Here is an 18,719-nt window from a genome sequence, read left to right on the forward strand (position 1 = left end):
GCAGTTCGGGATTTTTCAGGTATTTCAGATTGACTTTCAAGAAATGAAGGTTAGGATGTCATGTGTTGGACTGCGAAATCTTCTCCAAGAGCTGAGCTTCAGTGTCAAATACTACTCTAAGCATCACTATCTTCAAACAATATGTCTTTATAGTAAAATAACACCAAAGAAAAGCTACATCCTGGACTGTTCAGGAAGTACAAGCACACACAGGACTGTGCCACCTGGAAGCATCCTGCCATGGAGATTCTTTTCCTGCAAGGTATGCTGTTTAAGTATAGACTTAATGTCAACAACCACCTTGGCATAACTATTAGGGAAGCCAGCCATATATGTTAAATGCTGAGGAAACACATTTTTCCTAAAGGCTTTGAAGCAGGGGATTAATACTAGAGTTTTAGTTATGTTCAAAGACCTGTACCGTTGTTCAACTTTCCTATACTCTTTTGATGTAAAGCTGCATTTTGGTTGATTTTCCCACTGTAGCAATTTTTTAAAAATTGCTGCCTTTTAGAAAGGTTCAGATAAAGTGTCTGAAAACTGCAGGGAGAGATCAGCTAGTGTAGAGGCAGAGTGTCCAAACTGATGACACCAGACTTGGCCACTGTGAGCTGGCCCAATAAAATTTGACCTTTTCTGTGCTTACCAGCAAGTCATGGTGTGCACCATATTAAACACCAAAATATTCTATTAACTTCTCATAATTGTATTCATGTGTGATAAACTATACTTAAAAAGGTAGTTTTTAAGGATTTATTTCTGTAAGTAAATTTGTGTCGGTGGCAATCTATCATGCAGAGTCAGAAGATAGTCTGAAATAATTTCAGGTCTTCTGTTCCTGTGTCTCTCATACAGAGTTTGCTAAAGGAATTATAAAAGCTTACAGCAGTACAACAGCCTGTAAACCAATTTATATGCATAAGCATAAGTGCTGTTTAAAAAGATTGGTGTTTTGGTTTATTTTATCTTGAACATGTTTTCAGATAGATGTGTGGTTTCTTCAAAGGTGACCCAAAGATCATCTTGTAACCCTCTTACTTCTAACCATGATGTAAACAGTTCCTAAGTTTGTGTCTGAAATGTAAACACATGTTTCAAGGAAAATGTATGAAGTCTTGATGGATGAGAAGGTGTTGTTCTGTTTATTCATTGGCAGTTCACTAACACAGTTAGAAAAGCTGGTGTACAACACTGGTTCCAGGATATGAACAAGTATTTTTCACCTGAAAGCAAGCTGTGCCTGTTTGCTTTGGAGCAGATGTTTGCAAACTGATTGTCACTGAGATCCTCTGCTATCCTCAGACTCCTTCTAGATGATTTTCTAGCTGCTTGGGTGACTCGGGTTTTTCCCCAGGCAGGGGGGTGTACAGTGACTCTAATGTGGCCACCACCTCTATTTAATATTTCCAAATAAAAACAATGGTAACTGTTGAAAACAAAAGGAGGGAACTCACCAAAAGATTAATAAAATGTGAAACTTGCCAAAATAAGTTGTGTGGGTATGCTAAAATTTTACATAGGTACAAGGGGAGATGATACATGTACATGAAAGACTTTTTAAATGTTTGGAAACCATATTCAGCTCAGGAAATTCCTGAGCTAAAATTGCTGAAGGCTGGGGGAATACCTGTTGGGGAATATCATCTGTGCTCATCCCATTCTTATGCTTCCCGAAGTATCCATTTGTGGCCACTGGGGGGTTTTTGTTTGCTTGCTTCTGGTTTGGGGAATGGTGTTTTCTTACAGCAGATTTTCCATTGACTGTGGTACAACCAACACATCCTGCAGTTTTTTTACCTTGACCAATTACACAGTTGCTCCAGAGCTTCTCTAAGGGCTTTCATGGTTTCTTTGACTTCTGCTCTGTCTAGGCTAGCTCTCCTGAATGGTGTGGTTTGCATTCACAGGGAGTTTGGTAACTGGAGCAGATAGATTCTCCTCTTTTCAAAGTCTATTTGCAACATTCACATTTTGGATCACATGCATTTGTGAAGACAAACCAGTAGCAAACCAACAGTTCTGCGTGAAGAGTGAGCATGGCGTAAAAAGTACATGCTGCTTTTTAAGTTTAGAGACACTCACATAATACATTGAATGTTATAAAATGCTTTGTGTGATCTATGCAGTTATGTACGTGTTGTTAAGCTTACTATTCAATCAAACAAGATTTTACAGCAAGCAGAAGAAGCATTGTGCTAGCAATGTTAACACATTGTGCTAGCAATTTTAACATTTTTACAAGAGAAGACAGCTTTGTTGGCAATGAGGTAGCAGTAGTCCGCTCATGGATCATGAAAAATCAGATCCCTAAGCTTATTAGTGATAAAATTGTTGCAGAACCCATATCGGTTCACTGCTTCACTTTATTCAGTGCCTTACGAACATTTACACTAACACTTTTGAGGAGGAGCAAGAACTTGAAAAAGCTGGTAGTATTCCTGGGTACAGGGAGAGAGGTGTGGTGGTGTTCTTGTCTAGGAAAGGAAATGATACTATTAAGACAGTAAAATTAGGGGAAAATACCTCTGAAGAAGGAAAAATAACAGAATTCCATAAAAAATAACTAAAAACTAGTTTTAGCACAAGAACAAATGTATTTACATATAATCAATTAAGAGCATACACTAACAGTACCCTAAATTTTGAAGAGAAACAAGTAGAGCACATTTGACAATGCGTCCCTAAAAGATCAGGAAGAATTGAAAAAAAAAAACTTACTCCAACTGTGATTTTTCTTTTTGATGGCAAGTACTATTGTAATAATGCAAAGTTGGTTTTGGTCTGTAGCTCAGGAAATATCATTATTGCCTCAATATATTCATATTGGAGCACAGAATGCTGGCTTGTAGCCATTGTTGTCTTTCCTCACTTAGCAGGAAGGAACAAAAATCCCTTCCAAAAGCAAGCAAAATACATCCATAATAACCTCAGAGCTTTTGTACACGAATCTTCTGAAATCAGAGCTGGAAAACTGGAGTGATACTTCAGCAAGATACAAAGCTATGACAAAAAGAATCAAGGAAAAATTACGAGAATTGCACAAGTGTACATTCAGTTCAGGAAGCCCAAAGGTAAGTAGAAAAAAATATAAACATTTCTCATCACTGAGTACAAATAAAAGGGAGTGAAGCCATTCCTGCTATAAAATGCTGTTTTACTGACTATTTTATGGTGGTAGTTTTGAGGTTTGAATATGTTAGTAATTGTGGATAGTAAGAGCATGTGTTTAGAACAAGCTGTTATGATAGTGTATTTATCTTAATTTCTCCATAGGCAAAAGCAAGTAAAGATACAATAATAATTTGATTTTTTGATAGAGAATACAAGACATTGTAAGTTACAAGAGCAATTGCAGGTGATCGAGCCTTTTGTTAAATTTAGAGCAGTTAGTGCCCTAACTTTGAAAGAACCTTTCTGATGTGTGCAATTCCTTCTTAGTATCAAATGTATGTGCTGTATTCTGTCATCTGTGTATGTTACAATTGTGTTATACAGAACAATGATTGAATATAGGGATTCTAAGGAGATAATGTAACTATATGTTAGACTTGAAACATGTTTGTTTTGTATTGAACAGATCAGGTTTGGAGAGAACGTGTACTTTGAAGAGAATGGCTGCATATTTCTTTCAAAAGCAGATGATGGTAAGGGATTTATCTTCCTAACATGGTACGATTGTTGAAAATCTTGTGCATGTTACCACTTAGTGTAAGAAAAGTACACTAAAGTATAATTGCTAAAAATAAAAATACTTTATAAAATTCTTTAATAGATTGATTAATAAGTCTAGAATCCTGAATCTGACAGGGTGAGGTGAAGAGAGTTAGAGAATAGAATATATTGATACTAAGGCAAAGTTTCTGGAAAGAGAGCAGTCACTTCTTTTCAGATCCCTAACTTAACAGTTTGAGAAAGGAAAAGCACATTCATGCTTTTTTATTTCTGAGGGGGTGGAAAAAAAAATTACTAGTTGTATTTAGTAAAAACAACTGTGCTTTAGATATCTGCACTTTAAAATTTAATACATTTACTAGAAGCCAAAATCTACACTTTAAAAATATTTTTAGTAATAACTACTACTTTTTCCCCCCCAGAACTGTAATTTTTTGTTTATTTTTACAAAGTGCATTTGCAAACATCATGCAAGACAAGTATTTGGTGTTAAGAAATTCCAGTAGTATGCTTGTGAATATTGCAGGCAGACTTGTTAAATACAGGTATTAACAACCATTGTTCATTTTGACAGTGCCTTAATTACAGGATTTTTTTGCTATGTCTCTTTTTTTATGTAGTAGATGAAGGAAATGTTGACATTTTATTCAGTACTGAAGATCTTGGCTTTTCTGATGCCTTTATTCAACGAATCAGAATTTCACCAGATCAGAGATACATGGCTATCAGCTTAAAAAGTGAAAATTCTGAAGAAGCAACTTGTGTTATTATGAGAGTTGGTCATCTTCCTGTCGTGGAAAAAGTAATTCCTAATGTATTTAGTTTTGGTAAGTTGTTTATAAATATCCTGTGGATCACACCAGCTTGCAACACAACATTTTTGTTAGTCCACACAATATTAAAGTACTTAATTAACAAAAAAGGAAGCAACATTTTTAGATGTAATCCTTACAGCTGTTGAATTGGTTCTTATTTAAGATTTCTTCCACACTGCACAATTACAAGTTACCTGATGTGGATGAAAGTGACTTGTTTTCATGATACAGGTTTCCCTTCATTGTAAAAGCAAGAATTTATACATGTTTTAACAGTCATGCATATAATTTTTTTTATTTAATTCAATACGCTTCTTTAAAAATTTACTGACATAACTGTTTGCAATATAAAGATCTTTTTGAGAAATGTTCTAGTTACATTTCTCTTATATCTACAACTGAAGTCGCTGATAGCTGTAGGCACTTTGCTTTGCTGAAAAGTATGCAACTGCTACCTACTTAAATACTGTTAAGTATTGCCTGGATTTTCAGCTGGGCTCTAGGATGTGGGTCAAAATTCAGAGCCCAAAAAAGTCAGTCAGGCCTTCAGTCAGTTCTTTCAGAATAGATTACACAGCTGTACATTGCTGTTAAAATAAGCAGAGGTAATCTGAAGTGAATGGGAAATGTTTTGGTTTTTTTTTTTTAGTATGTTAAAGAATATAGCCAAAAGAGTGCAATAGTGTGTATACTATGTTCTACATCTTTTATTTTAGATTATATTGTTAGATGTCATCAAGTATATATAGTACAGTAAGCAATTTGCCTGGGCAGGGAAAGAATTTAAAACTCTAGGTAAAACTTCCTAGTTAGAAAAATTAAGAGTATACAGAATTTTATGCTGTGTTTGCACAATTGAAGTTTATAATGCCTGTTGAAAACCAGGCCTGAAAATTTGCCAGTGACATTTTTCACTGTACTTGATTTAAACATGTATCTAGGTTTGTCTGGAAGAATTAGTACATTTAAGAAACCAACTCCCTGTTGCCTATGTAGGTGTGACAGATTATGGCAGATAATAAGAGTACAAAAAACGACTATCAGAATGGTAGCGATTACACGCATTTTATAAACTTACTGAGGTGTTAGGTATAGAGGTATCACAAAGTACAGAGGTACCTCAATCATGACCAAGAGAATTAGGTCTTAGGACCACTTGCAGAGTATATGCTTGTATTGCATGATACACAATAGCAGGCAGACAAATGAAAGTTCTTGAAAATTCAGATCTGTTTTTAAGTGCTAGGCTACAGAACTTGGATTTCACTTCTAAGGGTAGTTTTCATAGTGAACCCTCAGCTACCTGTGCACTTCAGAGCCACATTGCTGTTGAGATAGCACATTGTTTGGATTACTTCAGTGTGGTACTTCCTTGGGTTTTGCACTGAAAATTAGTATTTATGCATAAGACAGCATGCAGTAATTTTTTGAAGCACATATATTAAACATTCTAGTGGCTGTAGGACCAGCAGAGATAGCAGTAATTTGGCTGGATCAGTCAGATTACTAAATTCCAGAATAATAAGGTTCCTGTATTTATATGTTTCTGATGTTGCTGATCACGTATACAAGCATAGAAAACTGGAGAATTTTTATATCAGCAGTACCCGTGGGGCACATGCATCATCTCTTTTCTCTAAATGTAGTCACATGCAGCGGTGCAGAGCTCATGCTCTATTATCCCACTGATTCCATGTAAATCACTGTTTCTCTGCTCCATTTTAAACAGCCAGATGTCTTCTATTTTCTTGTTACCTCCAGAACCCCCACAAGGTCAAGAGCTTCCTCTTCCTGGGCCTTGGAACGTGATCCTCTGATTTTTTTTTTTTTAATATATGTAACAAAATTCTTGGTCTGTGGGATTTCAGAGAAAACATGGAAAAAGCTTTTGTGGCTTACCCTGGCCTCTGGGATGTAGAAGTGCTGTCCTCAGTTCCACGTCAGCTGCAACCCACCTTTTTCAGCATGGGGTCCAGTGTTCATAGAGCTCCATTTTCTCTTGGTAATAGTATATACTGTTCCAAATTTGATATGCATTTGTCTTTTTTCCAGAATGGGCTACAAATGATGTTCTATATTACACAAGGCAGAAGAACCTTAAATGCCAGAATGTGTTCATGATCGCTTTCACTGATCAGAAACATACTAAGTTAGTTTATACAGAACAAGATGCAAGGTAATTCTTACCTAAAACATAACAAGTCCTTTACATATTCTAGAGTATTTTATATGTAAAATATAACTGGTTTGGAAAACAAATTCTTCTGTATCATATTCCAAATGGTAAAAGGTATTTTTAAGTTGAGTTCTGCTGTCAGTAGTGCCTTATGCAGCCTGAGAATGTGCTCTGTTCTCCTCTTGATATGTGATCAGCAGAGATTTAACTTTCCTCTCTTACCTCACGAGTTCAGCTGAGTTTATAAATGTCAAGGTCAGTCTCAGGTCACGGTGTCCTTTAATGAATGTGTGACAGTTTCATATGGGGTAAATCAGATTGTGGATTTCATTTTGTTTTCTCTGCTATTGATGTCTGATACATCTTTTAAAAAACATACAAGTTCAGGCTAATCCTTGCTCTGGGTAATGGATGAGCAAAATCATTACAGCATTCCCAGAGATAGAACTATTGTTGACTGAATACCCTCTCAATAACCTTTCTTTAAGCAGTGGTTTAGGAAGACAAGAAGGCTTTTGCTAAATTGAGTGCAGAACTAGTTTTTCAGCCATGTGGCATGTGGTAGATTTATACAGCATTCCATAAATGTTTGTGATTATTCTTAATTCAAGTTACATATTCAGTAAAGAAATTCAAATTACACTTTCAGCTGAAAAACCAGAAAAAGTCTGCAATTAAGATGGAGGAAATAAGATCCTTTTGTTCGAGCTGCATTTGATGCATACCTTTGGAAAATCTAGTTGCACTGACCTGACGCTTCCCCACAGGGAAACTGTTGGCATAATTCTGAAGGTCATAGTCATTACAGTAAATCTACTAGAAAGTTACTCTAAAGGTTCATGTGCTAGTGCAGCTCATGACTGAACTCACTTGTTCATTGGAGATGGCAAGACATCCTTTTGTGTTGCCATTGAGCAGTTCCATTCTACATCTCACCAGCTCTTTTAGGTGCAACCAAATAATTATTTTTTTTAGAAGTTGAAAATTTCTTGACTTCCTTAAAAAAAAGCTACAAAGACAAAAAAAATTGTAACATCAAGGTCAGAGTCCTTGGGGAGAACTGTAATGTGTGTTTCAGCTTGACTGTCTTAGACATAAGGTCAGCAGAGCTGAACTGTTGGAATCTCTACTGAATGCAGTGCCATGCTCTTGCCAAATCTGTGTATATTAGAGAGGCAGGAGGCTGATTCCTTGCAGACTTCAAATCCCCCGCTGTGCCTGTCCTCCTAAAGATGTCAAGAGGGTGCAATTAGAAAAAACAATAGTACCAAAAAAATTTTAGTTCCTCCACCTGCAAATAATTAAAGGCACTGAAAATGCTATCTAAAGCATCCTTTCCTTCACCAGTCAAATATTTTGAAGTCTAGAGGGATCATTATTTCGATCATGTATCTGATCCTGTTTAATGCAGATTACGGTACTCAACCCTGCAATTTCTTGATGAAATCTTCTGGATTTTTGTGTTGGACATAGTTTTGCTTTTAGAGACATCCAGTCTTAAAGATTCAAAATGGCAAAGAAACTGCCGTGTCCCAAGATGTGACATTCCAATTAACTAGGATGACTCATTTGAGTCTGAATTTCAGCATGAACTTGTCCAGCATCCAGCCACTGGTTATCATTCTTTTTTCTGTTTCTAGATTTTAGAAGCACTTAAAACCAGTTGATGGTTCCTAGTTTCTTAGATAGTTCCAAAACCAGTTCCTAGTTTCCATCTTCATCACTGCAACACTGTTTGTCTTATATAGGCCTCTGTACTTTTTAAGAAAACAGTCTTTTTTTGTCTTACTTGCTTCAGACAAAGCTGGGTCAGTAACACGTAGGCTTTTTATCAATTTATAATAGCATCTACTTTTCTTTTGTTAGTGCTGTTCCCACATGATGTCCTTTATTAGTTTAAATATAATTATCAGTTACTACTTTTTTTAAAAAAAAATAGGGTTACAAGTTCAATAACAAGAAGTTCTGCATTTTGCCTAAATTTTAAAGCCTGTATACATCAACGAACTTCCAGTTTATCTCAGTGAGGCAAAAATCTGGATTCAGTTGGGCAATAACAAAACTGCTTTCCTTGCAGATTTCAGGTTCCACACACAAGATTGTGAGTTTTTGAATGCCACGATAAATGCAGCAGGAGTGAGTCTGGGAACCAAGTAGCCTGGAATTTCTCCAGTCTACTTACAGGCACGCTTTTTCTTACCTTGCAGATGGAAACCCAGGATTCTGAAGCAACTGATGTATTTTTAAAATACTAATCAAGTTTAAGCTTTTTTTTCTTTTTCTTAATTGTTCCTTACAGATTCTTTGTGGACATACATTGCACAAAAGATAGGCGTTTTCTCACTATCAACAGCAACAGCAAGACAACCTCGGAAGTTTGGCTGGTTGACTGTAGACATCCTTACAAGTTACCCACTCTTGTACAAGCACGAACAAAAGGGGTTATTTACCACATTGAGCACAGAAATGATGAGTTATATATTCTTACTACATACGGAGAACCTGCAGAATATAAGGTAATTTTCACTGATAATAAGATTCATGGGATTCATTCAGATACCTGTTGCAGATCATACGGAAAGAGTAAGGCTGGCTTTTAATTCTCTGCTTCACAGCCTACTGAAATAATTTAAGAGAATGACAAAGTGAGCTGCATGGATTGAAAGACTGACAATAGTACATGGAGTCTCACCCGTAGCATGCCAGTTTGATTCTAATTCCTTTGGCAAGATCAGGAAATGAGTATGCTTTATCAGTCATTTCCTTTATATTAAAATCTAAGTTGGTGATCTTAGTCCATATAACTAAACCACCTACAGTTCTGCTAGCCACACCAAATACACTTAGATTAATCGATGAGACTTGAACTTGCTTCTCCAAATGTTACTGAATTGTTCTTCCATTTTGCCCAAGTAAAGGGAGTTTAAAAACCTCCAGTTTTAGTCAGGCAAACCCCTCCAATACAAAGTAATAATTTTTTGCAATAAAAGCATTGCATGAGATCACCTGTATGTGTGTACATTTGTAACTCTTACAACATCATAGTAATGCGAGGTGGTTTTTTTTTATTTTTGTAGTTGATGAAGGCACCAGTAGCTTCCAGTGGCATGGAGAACTGGCAGTTAGTTCATGCACTGGAAGAGAAAACCAAGCTAGTAGACTTGGAGATGTTCAGTGATCACTGTATTATGTTCCTGAAGAATGCTGGTCATCTTTACTTAAATGTGATTTCTTTTGTTTCGCATTCAGTTCAGTCAATAAAGGTATGTTTTAGCTTGGCTTAAGCAGCATAATATTCTTCCAGCACTATTTTGTGGGGTTTTTTAGCATAACATTATAATGAAAGCAAAGATAGTTTCTAAACCACTTCTACTCTTAGAATTTATAATACTGCCAAGTTTGTCATTACAAGGAATTGTATTACCTGTGGCTATTCTTCAGGATTTCATGTGGTGGCTTATTGTAGCACTTAGAAAGCTAAGAGAGCAGCTATCCTATGAGTCAGTTCTTTCTTCAACTTATTGCTGTCAAGGTCTTTACAATACAGCTGATTTCTAATGTAAAATAGGACTTGAATCCTTAAACACTCTACTTAGTTACTGGGCCTACTTTGGGTTACACTCATGAGTGTAAGCAAGGAAATAAGCCTGGTCCTCCCACAGAAGAAAGATTGGAACATTCAGAAGACAAATATGAACACTGTCCCATAATAAATAGGAAGAGTTGATATTGCAGTACAATTTACACAAAGTAGTTCTTCCCTTCTCTACTTGTTGCTAAATACTTGTGGATTAAAAACAAAGTGACTCGTGTCAAATCCATGATTTCTGGAGACCATTCAGACGAAATAGTTAATAGATTTGTTTGCCTGAAAAATACAATCTGAAGAACTCGCAAGTTTGTTATGACAAGCTACCAATGCTCCATTCTATAAAACTACTACAGAAAAAGGTTTTCAACAAAGTACACTGTATGGTCTCTGAAACCTTTCATTTTTGTCCTAGTTTATTTATTCAGAAAGGGTCTGCAGTTACTCTGGAGAACTTGGACTTTTGCTGCCATTTCAGAAGTCTCTAGCAACCTAACCCAAGCAAGCAGTGGCCTGGCAGAGGATTTGACTATGTCCCTGCTGCTCTCAAAGAATGAATCTTGATTTCTTTTATTCTAGGCAGAGTTAGAAATCTTAACTATAATAGCAGTAAGTGTCTGAAGGGCGAATGTGCCAGGAAAAGGTTTTGTTCTTCACAATGGCTGGCACGAGGAACAAAGTTAAGAGGCAGGGGTTTTCAGTGGCTTAGCATTACTGAGCTAACTCACAGCAAAAGCATAACAACTGACATGGACTTGGCTGTATAACATGTTGAAGTACGAATGGAAATCAGAGGGGAAATAGGATCTAAAAAAAATAAAAACAATGCAGAATCATTTCAAAGAATGTTTTAGTTTAAAAAAATCTGCACTAATGCCCATTTTAAACTGAATCTGGATTTCTTTTTTCATATCATTGTTGAACTTTATCCAATGGCCTTAGGGAAAAAGTTTGCCAAAGTCTTTCACTTTCTGACTGTTGCATTACTTGAATTTAAAAGAAATACAGTTTGTGCTACATACAAACTGAAGATAATTAGCTTGATATTCAAAATCTTTTCCTCTGAAGGATACTAGGCAAAATTTGCAGAAGCAGTGTATGGGTCTCACTTGAAATGCCGTATTTTCTCAGCTACCTACGTGGGCCTGTGAATTTGAATTGGATTCTCATCCTGAACATACCACGAGCACTTGCTATTTTCAGCTTACCTCCCCAGTACACCCCCCTAGGCGTTTTGCATATTCATTTAAAGAAAATAATCTCATTGAACAAGCTGTGCAAGAGGTACCAATTATTACGAATTGTCACACTACACGTTTACTAGCTAAAAGCAAGGTAAGATTTTTCAGTCCTTTCCCCATTCCCTTTATTCTTCCCTTCCCATCCATTTAAAGAAAACGTATTTGGCAGGAAATAGAGATTAAAAAAATGTAAAGAGCAGGTGGTGCTATAGTTACTAAACAGTGGGTGTTTTCTTCAGTGCTATACAGAAGAACAAGAAAGAGTCGTGATAAGATTTTTTTTTTTCATCCATTAACCGGGGTATGCTAGAGGAGATAACAGTACACAGTGAGTCAAGAATCCTAGCATAGTATAACATAGAATTGCTAGTTGATGTATGGTATCGTACTCTCCATGGTAAATGAAAAAGATGCTAGCTGTTGAAAAGAGCACCCCACAACCAGCTGCACAGTGTAGATCAAGAAAGGAAAGTTTTAACAGCCTGAGTTTAAAAAATTCGAGATGTTAATAAAGAGTTTGTGCTGCAGTAAGTGGTAAACTATTTTGTTAATTATAGATATTCTTGGTGTTAAAGGGGGAAGGAAGATTTGGGTGCTTTGGTAGTGTAAAAACTCCTCAGGTGTTGCACTTAAATGAATTTTATACTCTGCATCCGGAAGCCTACACAGCAGAGGTTCAGTCTCTAGCTTTATTTCTCAAGAGTGCTTTGTACATTCTAAGTGAAAAAAATTACTGTAATCAAAAAAAACACATTTTAAAATAAATAATTGAAGTTTCCATTGCCATGTGTCATTGAGATTTCTGAATGTCCTTTATTGTAAAATACTCCTTCATTTCCAGGATGAAACTTTGGTGCCAATTACAGTTTTTCATAATATGAATTCTAAAGAGCTACACAGGAAACCACTTCTACTTCATGTATATGGAGCTTATGGCATAGATTTGAACATGAGCTTTAAAGAAGAAAAGCTGATGTTAATTGAAGAGGGGTGGATATTAGCATATTGCCATGTTAGGTAAGTCAAATATAAAATGGAATCTGTGGGCTATACAGCTATTTCTTGATATGCAACTGAAGAGTAACAGAAATAATTTGTTTTCATTTTTCAACTATACCTAATTCTTCATACTTTTCACTTCATCTCTTTTTAGATTTTTATAAGTAGTTTTTAACAAAAAATTAAATTTACCTCAGGAAAAAAAATTATACTTTCAAGTACTGCATTTAGGTTTCTTAAATCAACAGGATGGTTGTATGTAACTCTCAATCTTTTGAAGTCTCATTACTTCTTGTCTCATCTTTGCTCAAGAAAAATTTAGGTAACATGTTCAAATGGCAATGACGTGCTAGCTCCCTCTCTTTCTAAGGGTTTTGTGTACTAATGTTCAGTCTGCGTCTTCTGAAAGCCATTTGCCTTCTGCAGCAACAACTAAGCATTTAACCTGCATCTCTTTTTCTTTTATTGGCTAAATTCTCTGTCTCCAGCTTACCTACAAATCTACTAGTTTCATAAAACCACTATGTACAATAGGCTTCATCCAAAGATGGAGAATTTTGGCAGACTAATCAGTTAATTTTAAACTTGAAACCTGAATACGGAAACTTCAGGTGGCTTAGAACCGAAATCATATTTGCATGAAAAGGAATATAAATAAATTTTAAAATTCTGTGAGTATTACAAGATGTAACATTTCAAGTAGTATTTGAAATTCACAATGTAGGGGGAAAAAAAAGCTTTCTAACAGTCATAAAATTTAAGCTAAAAGCAAAATTAAGCAGAAGACATCTTGAAAGTCTTAGCGTGGAGCTGAGAAATACTGTTTTAATTTTTTTAATAAATGCTAGTGTTAGGGATAAGTATTGAAAATATTTGTTATTTTTTTATTATTTTCTTGTATAAAAGATAAATTAGTGTCTAATTTTGTGTTGCCTACAATGACACTGTCATTTCCTAAAGTGGTGCTTTTCCTTTGAGTTCCAGGACACTGAGTGCCCTTACGCAGTTAGGATTTTCACCAGTCATTGTGCATGAGGGTTTTTTGTTTGCACATTGTGTATTTTAGCTGTAAAGGACAAGAATAGAGAAGAGTTAATTGGGAAGGCAAACTATGGTTTTGCAATTCTGTGGCTGCCACTGTCCCTCCATTATCTGAAACCATGCTGTGTAATGTTTTCCAAAAAGACTCCAACTCGAATTCCTTTAAATTTCAGGGGTGGAGGAGAGCTAGGCCTTAGCTGGCACAAAGGTGGATGTCAGCATAATAAACTCAATGGTCTCCATGACCTTAAGGCTTGCATCATGCTGCTGCACAAACTAGGATTTTCTCAGCCAAAATACACAGCACTAGCAGCTGCCAGTGCAGGAGGAGTTCTTGCAGGAGCCCTGTGCAACACTGACCCAGAACTTATCAGAGCCATGGTTTTACAGGTGAGGTGCTGCAGACCTTTCACGGATTATGAGGTTAGACTGTATTTTCTGTTCCATTCTACCAGTTTCAGAATTGGAAACATTCCAATTCCGAATTCACTTTCCTCATTTGTTTGAGAAAACCTTGACATAGGCATTTGAGGTTCTATGTCCTATTTGCCAACTTTTTTCTTTTTAATAACTTCTAAGGCTCCTTTCGTAGATGTTCTAAATACAATGAGGAAAACTCATCTCCCACTGACAATTGAAGAACAGGAAGAATGGGGAAATCCATTAGCAGATGAAAAATGTATGAAGTATATCAAAAGCTATTGTCCATACCAGAATATTAAGACACAGGTAAAACTATGCGTGGAATACTACAGTAATAAAGGGTAGTAGTTTATAAGAAAACAAAAAGCTAGTAAGTCTATTTTAACCTTTTCAGTGCTTTAAACCCCTCTATTTTAGAATTGTCTTGGCTGCTGCTTTGTTTTAAAATGAATCATCAATACAAATATAAGCTATTTCAGTAATAATCTTAGCAATATTTGGAATCATTGGTGACTACTGAAATTAACCAAATGCCTTCTAAATAATTGATAGCTTTCAAAAAACTGTTTTTGTTGTAGGACTGCCTAAAAGTAATAGATTATTCTATTGTATAACTAAACCTCAACATGTAAAATACTTTCTCCTTTTGTGGGGATTTCTGTTTTTCTGCTGGCTTTTGCAGAGTTTGTCATAGGACGAAAGAGGTATTTTCCACCCATTAAATACCTTTTCAGAGGCAAACAATGAAATGGAAAAGGAACTATAGCTTTGACATTGTCATGTCAGAGGAAAGCTTTCTTTATTTGAAGTAACACATTAGCTGTGTTGCATAGGTTCATTAAGTAAAATCTTACTATATAAAACCATCTACTTTTTATGTGTAGAAAGATTGCAAAAGTAAACCTCAACTACTCTTTTAAGGAGAACCATTCCATGACTATTAGTCCCCTTTTTTTGAGGTAATCATCAGCAAGCAGACGTGTCAGACCTTTACCAGTGGGGAGAGGATGTTTTCGATTACCTTTTACAAGTGGATGATCCCCTGATATGAAATAATTTTTCAGACCAAAATACTTTTCGCAGTTAGTGTAATAAAAGTGCTTTTTTAAAAGCAGGGAATTATGTAATAGCTGTCTTTTTTAGATAAGCCATAACAAGTAATACAGTAAGATAAATAGAGAAGAATTTGTTAGTTTATGAGAAAAAACACTTGTCAAGACTTTAACTGGTTTTGGTTTTTCATCTCAGTGTTATCCTTCAGTTTTTATCACGGCATATGAAAATGATCAACGGATACCACTAATAGGAGTTTTACGATATGTTCAGAAACTTAGGAAGGCTGCACTAGATCACGCCAGCAGAACAAGTGAGAAAGGTAAGAATAAGAATATTACAGATACATGGAGTTAACTAAACCAGAATATTAGTAGTCCTGCAATTAAACACCATAGAGACTAACTCCTCCTTAAATGCATTCATTTGTGTGATGTAGTATCAAAAGCTCTGAAGTAATTTCTGTTATCTGCAAAGGTGAGATGTGCAGCCATGCTGACAAATAGATAAGCCTCAGCTTCTAAGATGCACTCTCCAGAGCCTTAAGAGGGACCAGATATTTCTGTATTGTAGACCTGCCTGAAAACAGTTAAACCCATATGTGTTAAATATTAATCATGACAAACCACAACAGGGTCAGGAAGCCCTCTGAGATGAAAAAAAGGACTGGGAGAAAATGGGTTGGGCTGACTCTTTCCTAGGCCTCAACATATGGTGACTGTTTGACATATGCTAAGTGAACCCATACTATCTAGTCCAGGTACTGGTACAGTCAAGACTGCAATTCTCAACAACACATGGATAGAGATCTTATTTTTGCTGCTCTATAAAAACCTACTTTTCCCAGTTTCCTGAAACTGCAGATGTTAGTCCAAGTTAGAATGACAACAGTGCCACGGCGTAGATGCTTTTATACCTGAAACTTAACACTAGCTTTGGGACTGTTCCCAGCAAAAGGTACATTCAAACCTTACTATTTTCAAGTACCATTTAATCTGGGGAGAGGCTTTTACCATTAGTACCAAAATAGATCTTGAATTAGCTTTTCTAAATTTCATTATGGCCCTTCTCTGCTAGCAGCAGAACTGCAGTGGTTGAGAAAGGATATCAGATGCTGCAATTGCTGTTGTGGTTGTTGCTGAGACAGAAAAAAGTATGTCTTTCCAAAAAGACTCAGAGAGAAATGCTAAATATATAAACATTTTTTCAAATATGTAGTTAATAGAAATACAAATAGTTCATCCAGAAAGGCCTTATATGATTTTTTTTTTTTCTTCTTCTTAAGGAATAATAGAAATTCTGTCAGGCCAGAAGGCAGAATTATCTATCCCTAAACAACTCATATCCCCACTTACCTTTTTCCTTGTTCATTCAATGTCAAGTGATTGCTAGCTTCATTGTTCCAGGAAATTGGACCCCTAATATCATCTTAGACATTCAGGCAACTGGCAGTCATTGTGATTCATCTTGGGAGGATTCACTGAATGAGGTATGTTCCCTTTATTGCACACATCCATGATATGTTGGAGGGAGGTGTCCTCTCAATTGATACTGCTTCAACCTCAGTAGTTCATGCAGTCGTTGAATGTATTTTTAGAAGTATTAAAAGAAAACTAACTAATCAACCAACCAACCAACCTCCTGGAATTAAGGTTGTTTTTGCAACCTTTTGTACATATTGCAAGAGCAACTGTTGGTTTACATATATAAAATTATATGTATACATCGATGTATGTATTCTTATACGTATCTTTATTTATATATTTTACATATATATGCACACACAAAGGAGCCAGGGACAGAGCCAGATTATTGAATGTCATCATACCTTAAGCCTGAAAATGGTGTTAAACTCCCACTGTAATGTGCTGAGAGCTTTGAATGAAAGGTTCTAAGTTGTGCAAAACATTGTTCCAGCAGGAAGTCTTGCACTGTAGTGTGTTAAGTGCTTAAAATTGTCATACTGGCTATTTACTTCCATCTTGCTCATGAGTAAACCCATTCTAATGATGGGTTTGATCTGTACATTTTGGAATGCATGATCTGTGCTATCAAAGGCCACTACTACAATTACATTTCAACATTTTGCACTTTCTACAAGCGTGCATGCTAGAAGCAGTATGCTGCCATATTGTTACTGCTGTCTCAGACTTATCACAGTTGGATACAAGTTTTATTACTGCTAACTTTAACAAATCCTAGCAAATATTATTTAGTAGTTGTGGCAGTTATTCTCAAAATGAATTATTTCAGGAAAAGCCTCATTCTTTCTTATGGCATATGTTGCTTAGTGTTAGTATGGGAAAGGAAGAAGGTTAGAAGAGCTGTGAAAGAACCTGAAGGTTTATAGTGCAAATAATTTTTTATTTTGTAATAAAATATTTTCATTATTTTAGGTTGCAAGACACCTCACTTTTCTGAACAAAGAACTTGAGGAAGTATGCCATCCCCAACGTCATATCAAATCTTGCAAATAGCTAATAAACACATTGACCACCTGAAGAACTTCGGGTCAGATTTTTATTTATATGAAAAGCAAACACCTTCTCCAGAGGATCTCTCCTCCTCTTGGATCCCTGCTTTATGGGCATAGGCAGACAAGAAATTCAAAGACAAAGTTGGCTGTGGCATTGGTTTATAAATACACAATCTAAGATCTTAATTTTCCCCCTGCCAGATAATACAAAAGTAGCTGCCTACATTAATCCACTTGTTGAATACAGTTCTGTTCATGTAAGCAAGCAGTGCAGCACTATACAAGTGGAGCTGAAGCACAATGGTTGGTGCTTAAAGCCCAACAAGTGAAGACATGCACGTTGAACAGGCAGCCTTTCCAGTCTAATACCTCTCTTCCAGGACCAAATTTTACCCAAGGTAGTAAAACTCCCAAGAAGTATTTGATGTGTAAGTCTCACTAAAACTAATTCCCCTGTGTAGGTGATGATGACTATTGCCCCTCCTAGCTACACAGCAGCGTACTGATCATATGGTGGGATTGAACAAACTGTGAAGAAGAAATGGACTCTGAAGGACAGGAATGTTAGCAGAACTGTCATCTGAGTAAATTCAAAATCATACAGTTACCTTAACTAGCATGGTAATCTTAAAAAGGAGGTGCCAAAGTCCATCTGAATGACAAGATGAATGCCCCAGAAGGAGATGCCAGAGTCTTTCCAGGGGCTAAAACAAAAAGAATGCCCCCGCTAAAGCAACCCAATTCATAGCTTAACTGACCTCTGAGCAAGGAACGAAACTGCTACACGTTGCTTGTTAAGGTGCGTGCATGGCACATACCTCGGGCCAGCACTGGTTACAAGCAGTTGGTGGAAAATAGACCGTGTGACCATAAGGCCCTCAAACCAAAACAGAGTTCCCCACATCACCCTCGTGTCCAAACCAGATGGCACCACGTCAAGTGCTTCTCCTTCTTTCATGTTGCATGAACCACTGGAGGTGCACCAAACGCAAAGCAAAACACGTGAACAAGTGTGACATGCAGTAGAGTTGTTTCAGTTGCTTACTCTGAACTAGCATATGCAAAAAGAAATAGAACGCATTTGCATTCTTAACTCAGCAGGGGGGCAGGAGAACCAACTGGAAATACAGTCCTGAGAGTAGAATTAGACATATTAGCTATATGTTGTTCTTTTTCTGACTAACTTTGAAGATAACCAGAGCTGTTAGAATTGAAAGAAGCAGCAAGCTGTCAC

At 36.4% G+C, this 18,719-nt stretch overlaps 1 protein-coding gene across 1 annotated transcript; it reads left to right on the forward strand.

Moving 5' to 3' along the window:
• Positions 1-43: 43 nt before the first annotated feature.
• PREPL (prolyl endopeptidase like) lies at positions 44-17,486 on the forward strand (the record flags this gene model as incomplete). Its single annotated transcript, XM_081998159.1, has 14 exons — positions 44-262; positions 2,877-3,071; positions 3,578-3,644; positions 4,293-4,499; positions 6,540-6,663; positions 8,963-9,179; positions 9,741-9,926; positions 11,384-11,587; positions 12,335-12,510; positions 13,707-13,923; positions 14,113-14,262; positions 15,205-15,331; positions 16,392-16,498; positions 17,406-17,486. 14 exons carry the CDS (start codon positions 44-46, stop codon positions 17,484-17,486), a joined length of 2,277 nt encoding a protein of 758 aa, XP_081854285.1.
• Positions 17,487-18,719: the final 1,233 nt, after the last annotated feature.

Source organism: Phaethon aethereus (assembly GCF_964289735.1).
Source record: "Phaethon aethereus genome assembly, chromosome: 3".
NCBI lineage: Eukaryota > Metazoa > Chordata > Aves > Phaethontiformes > Phaethontidae > Phaethon > Phaethon aethereus.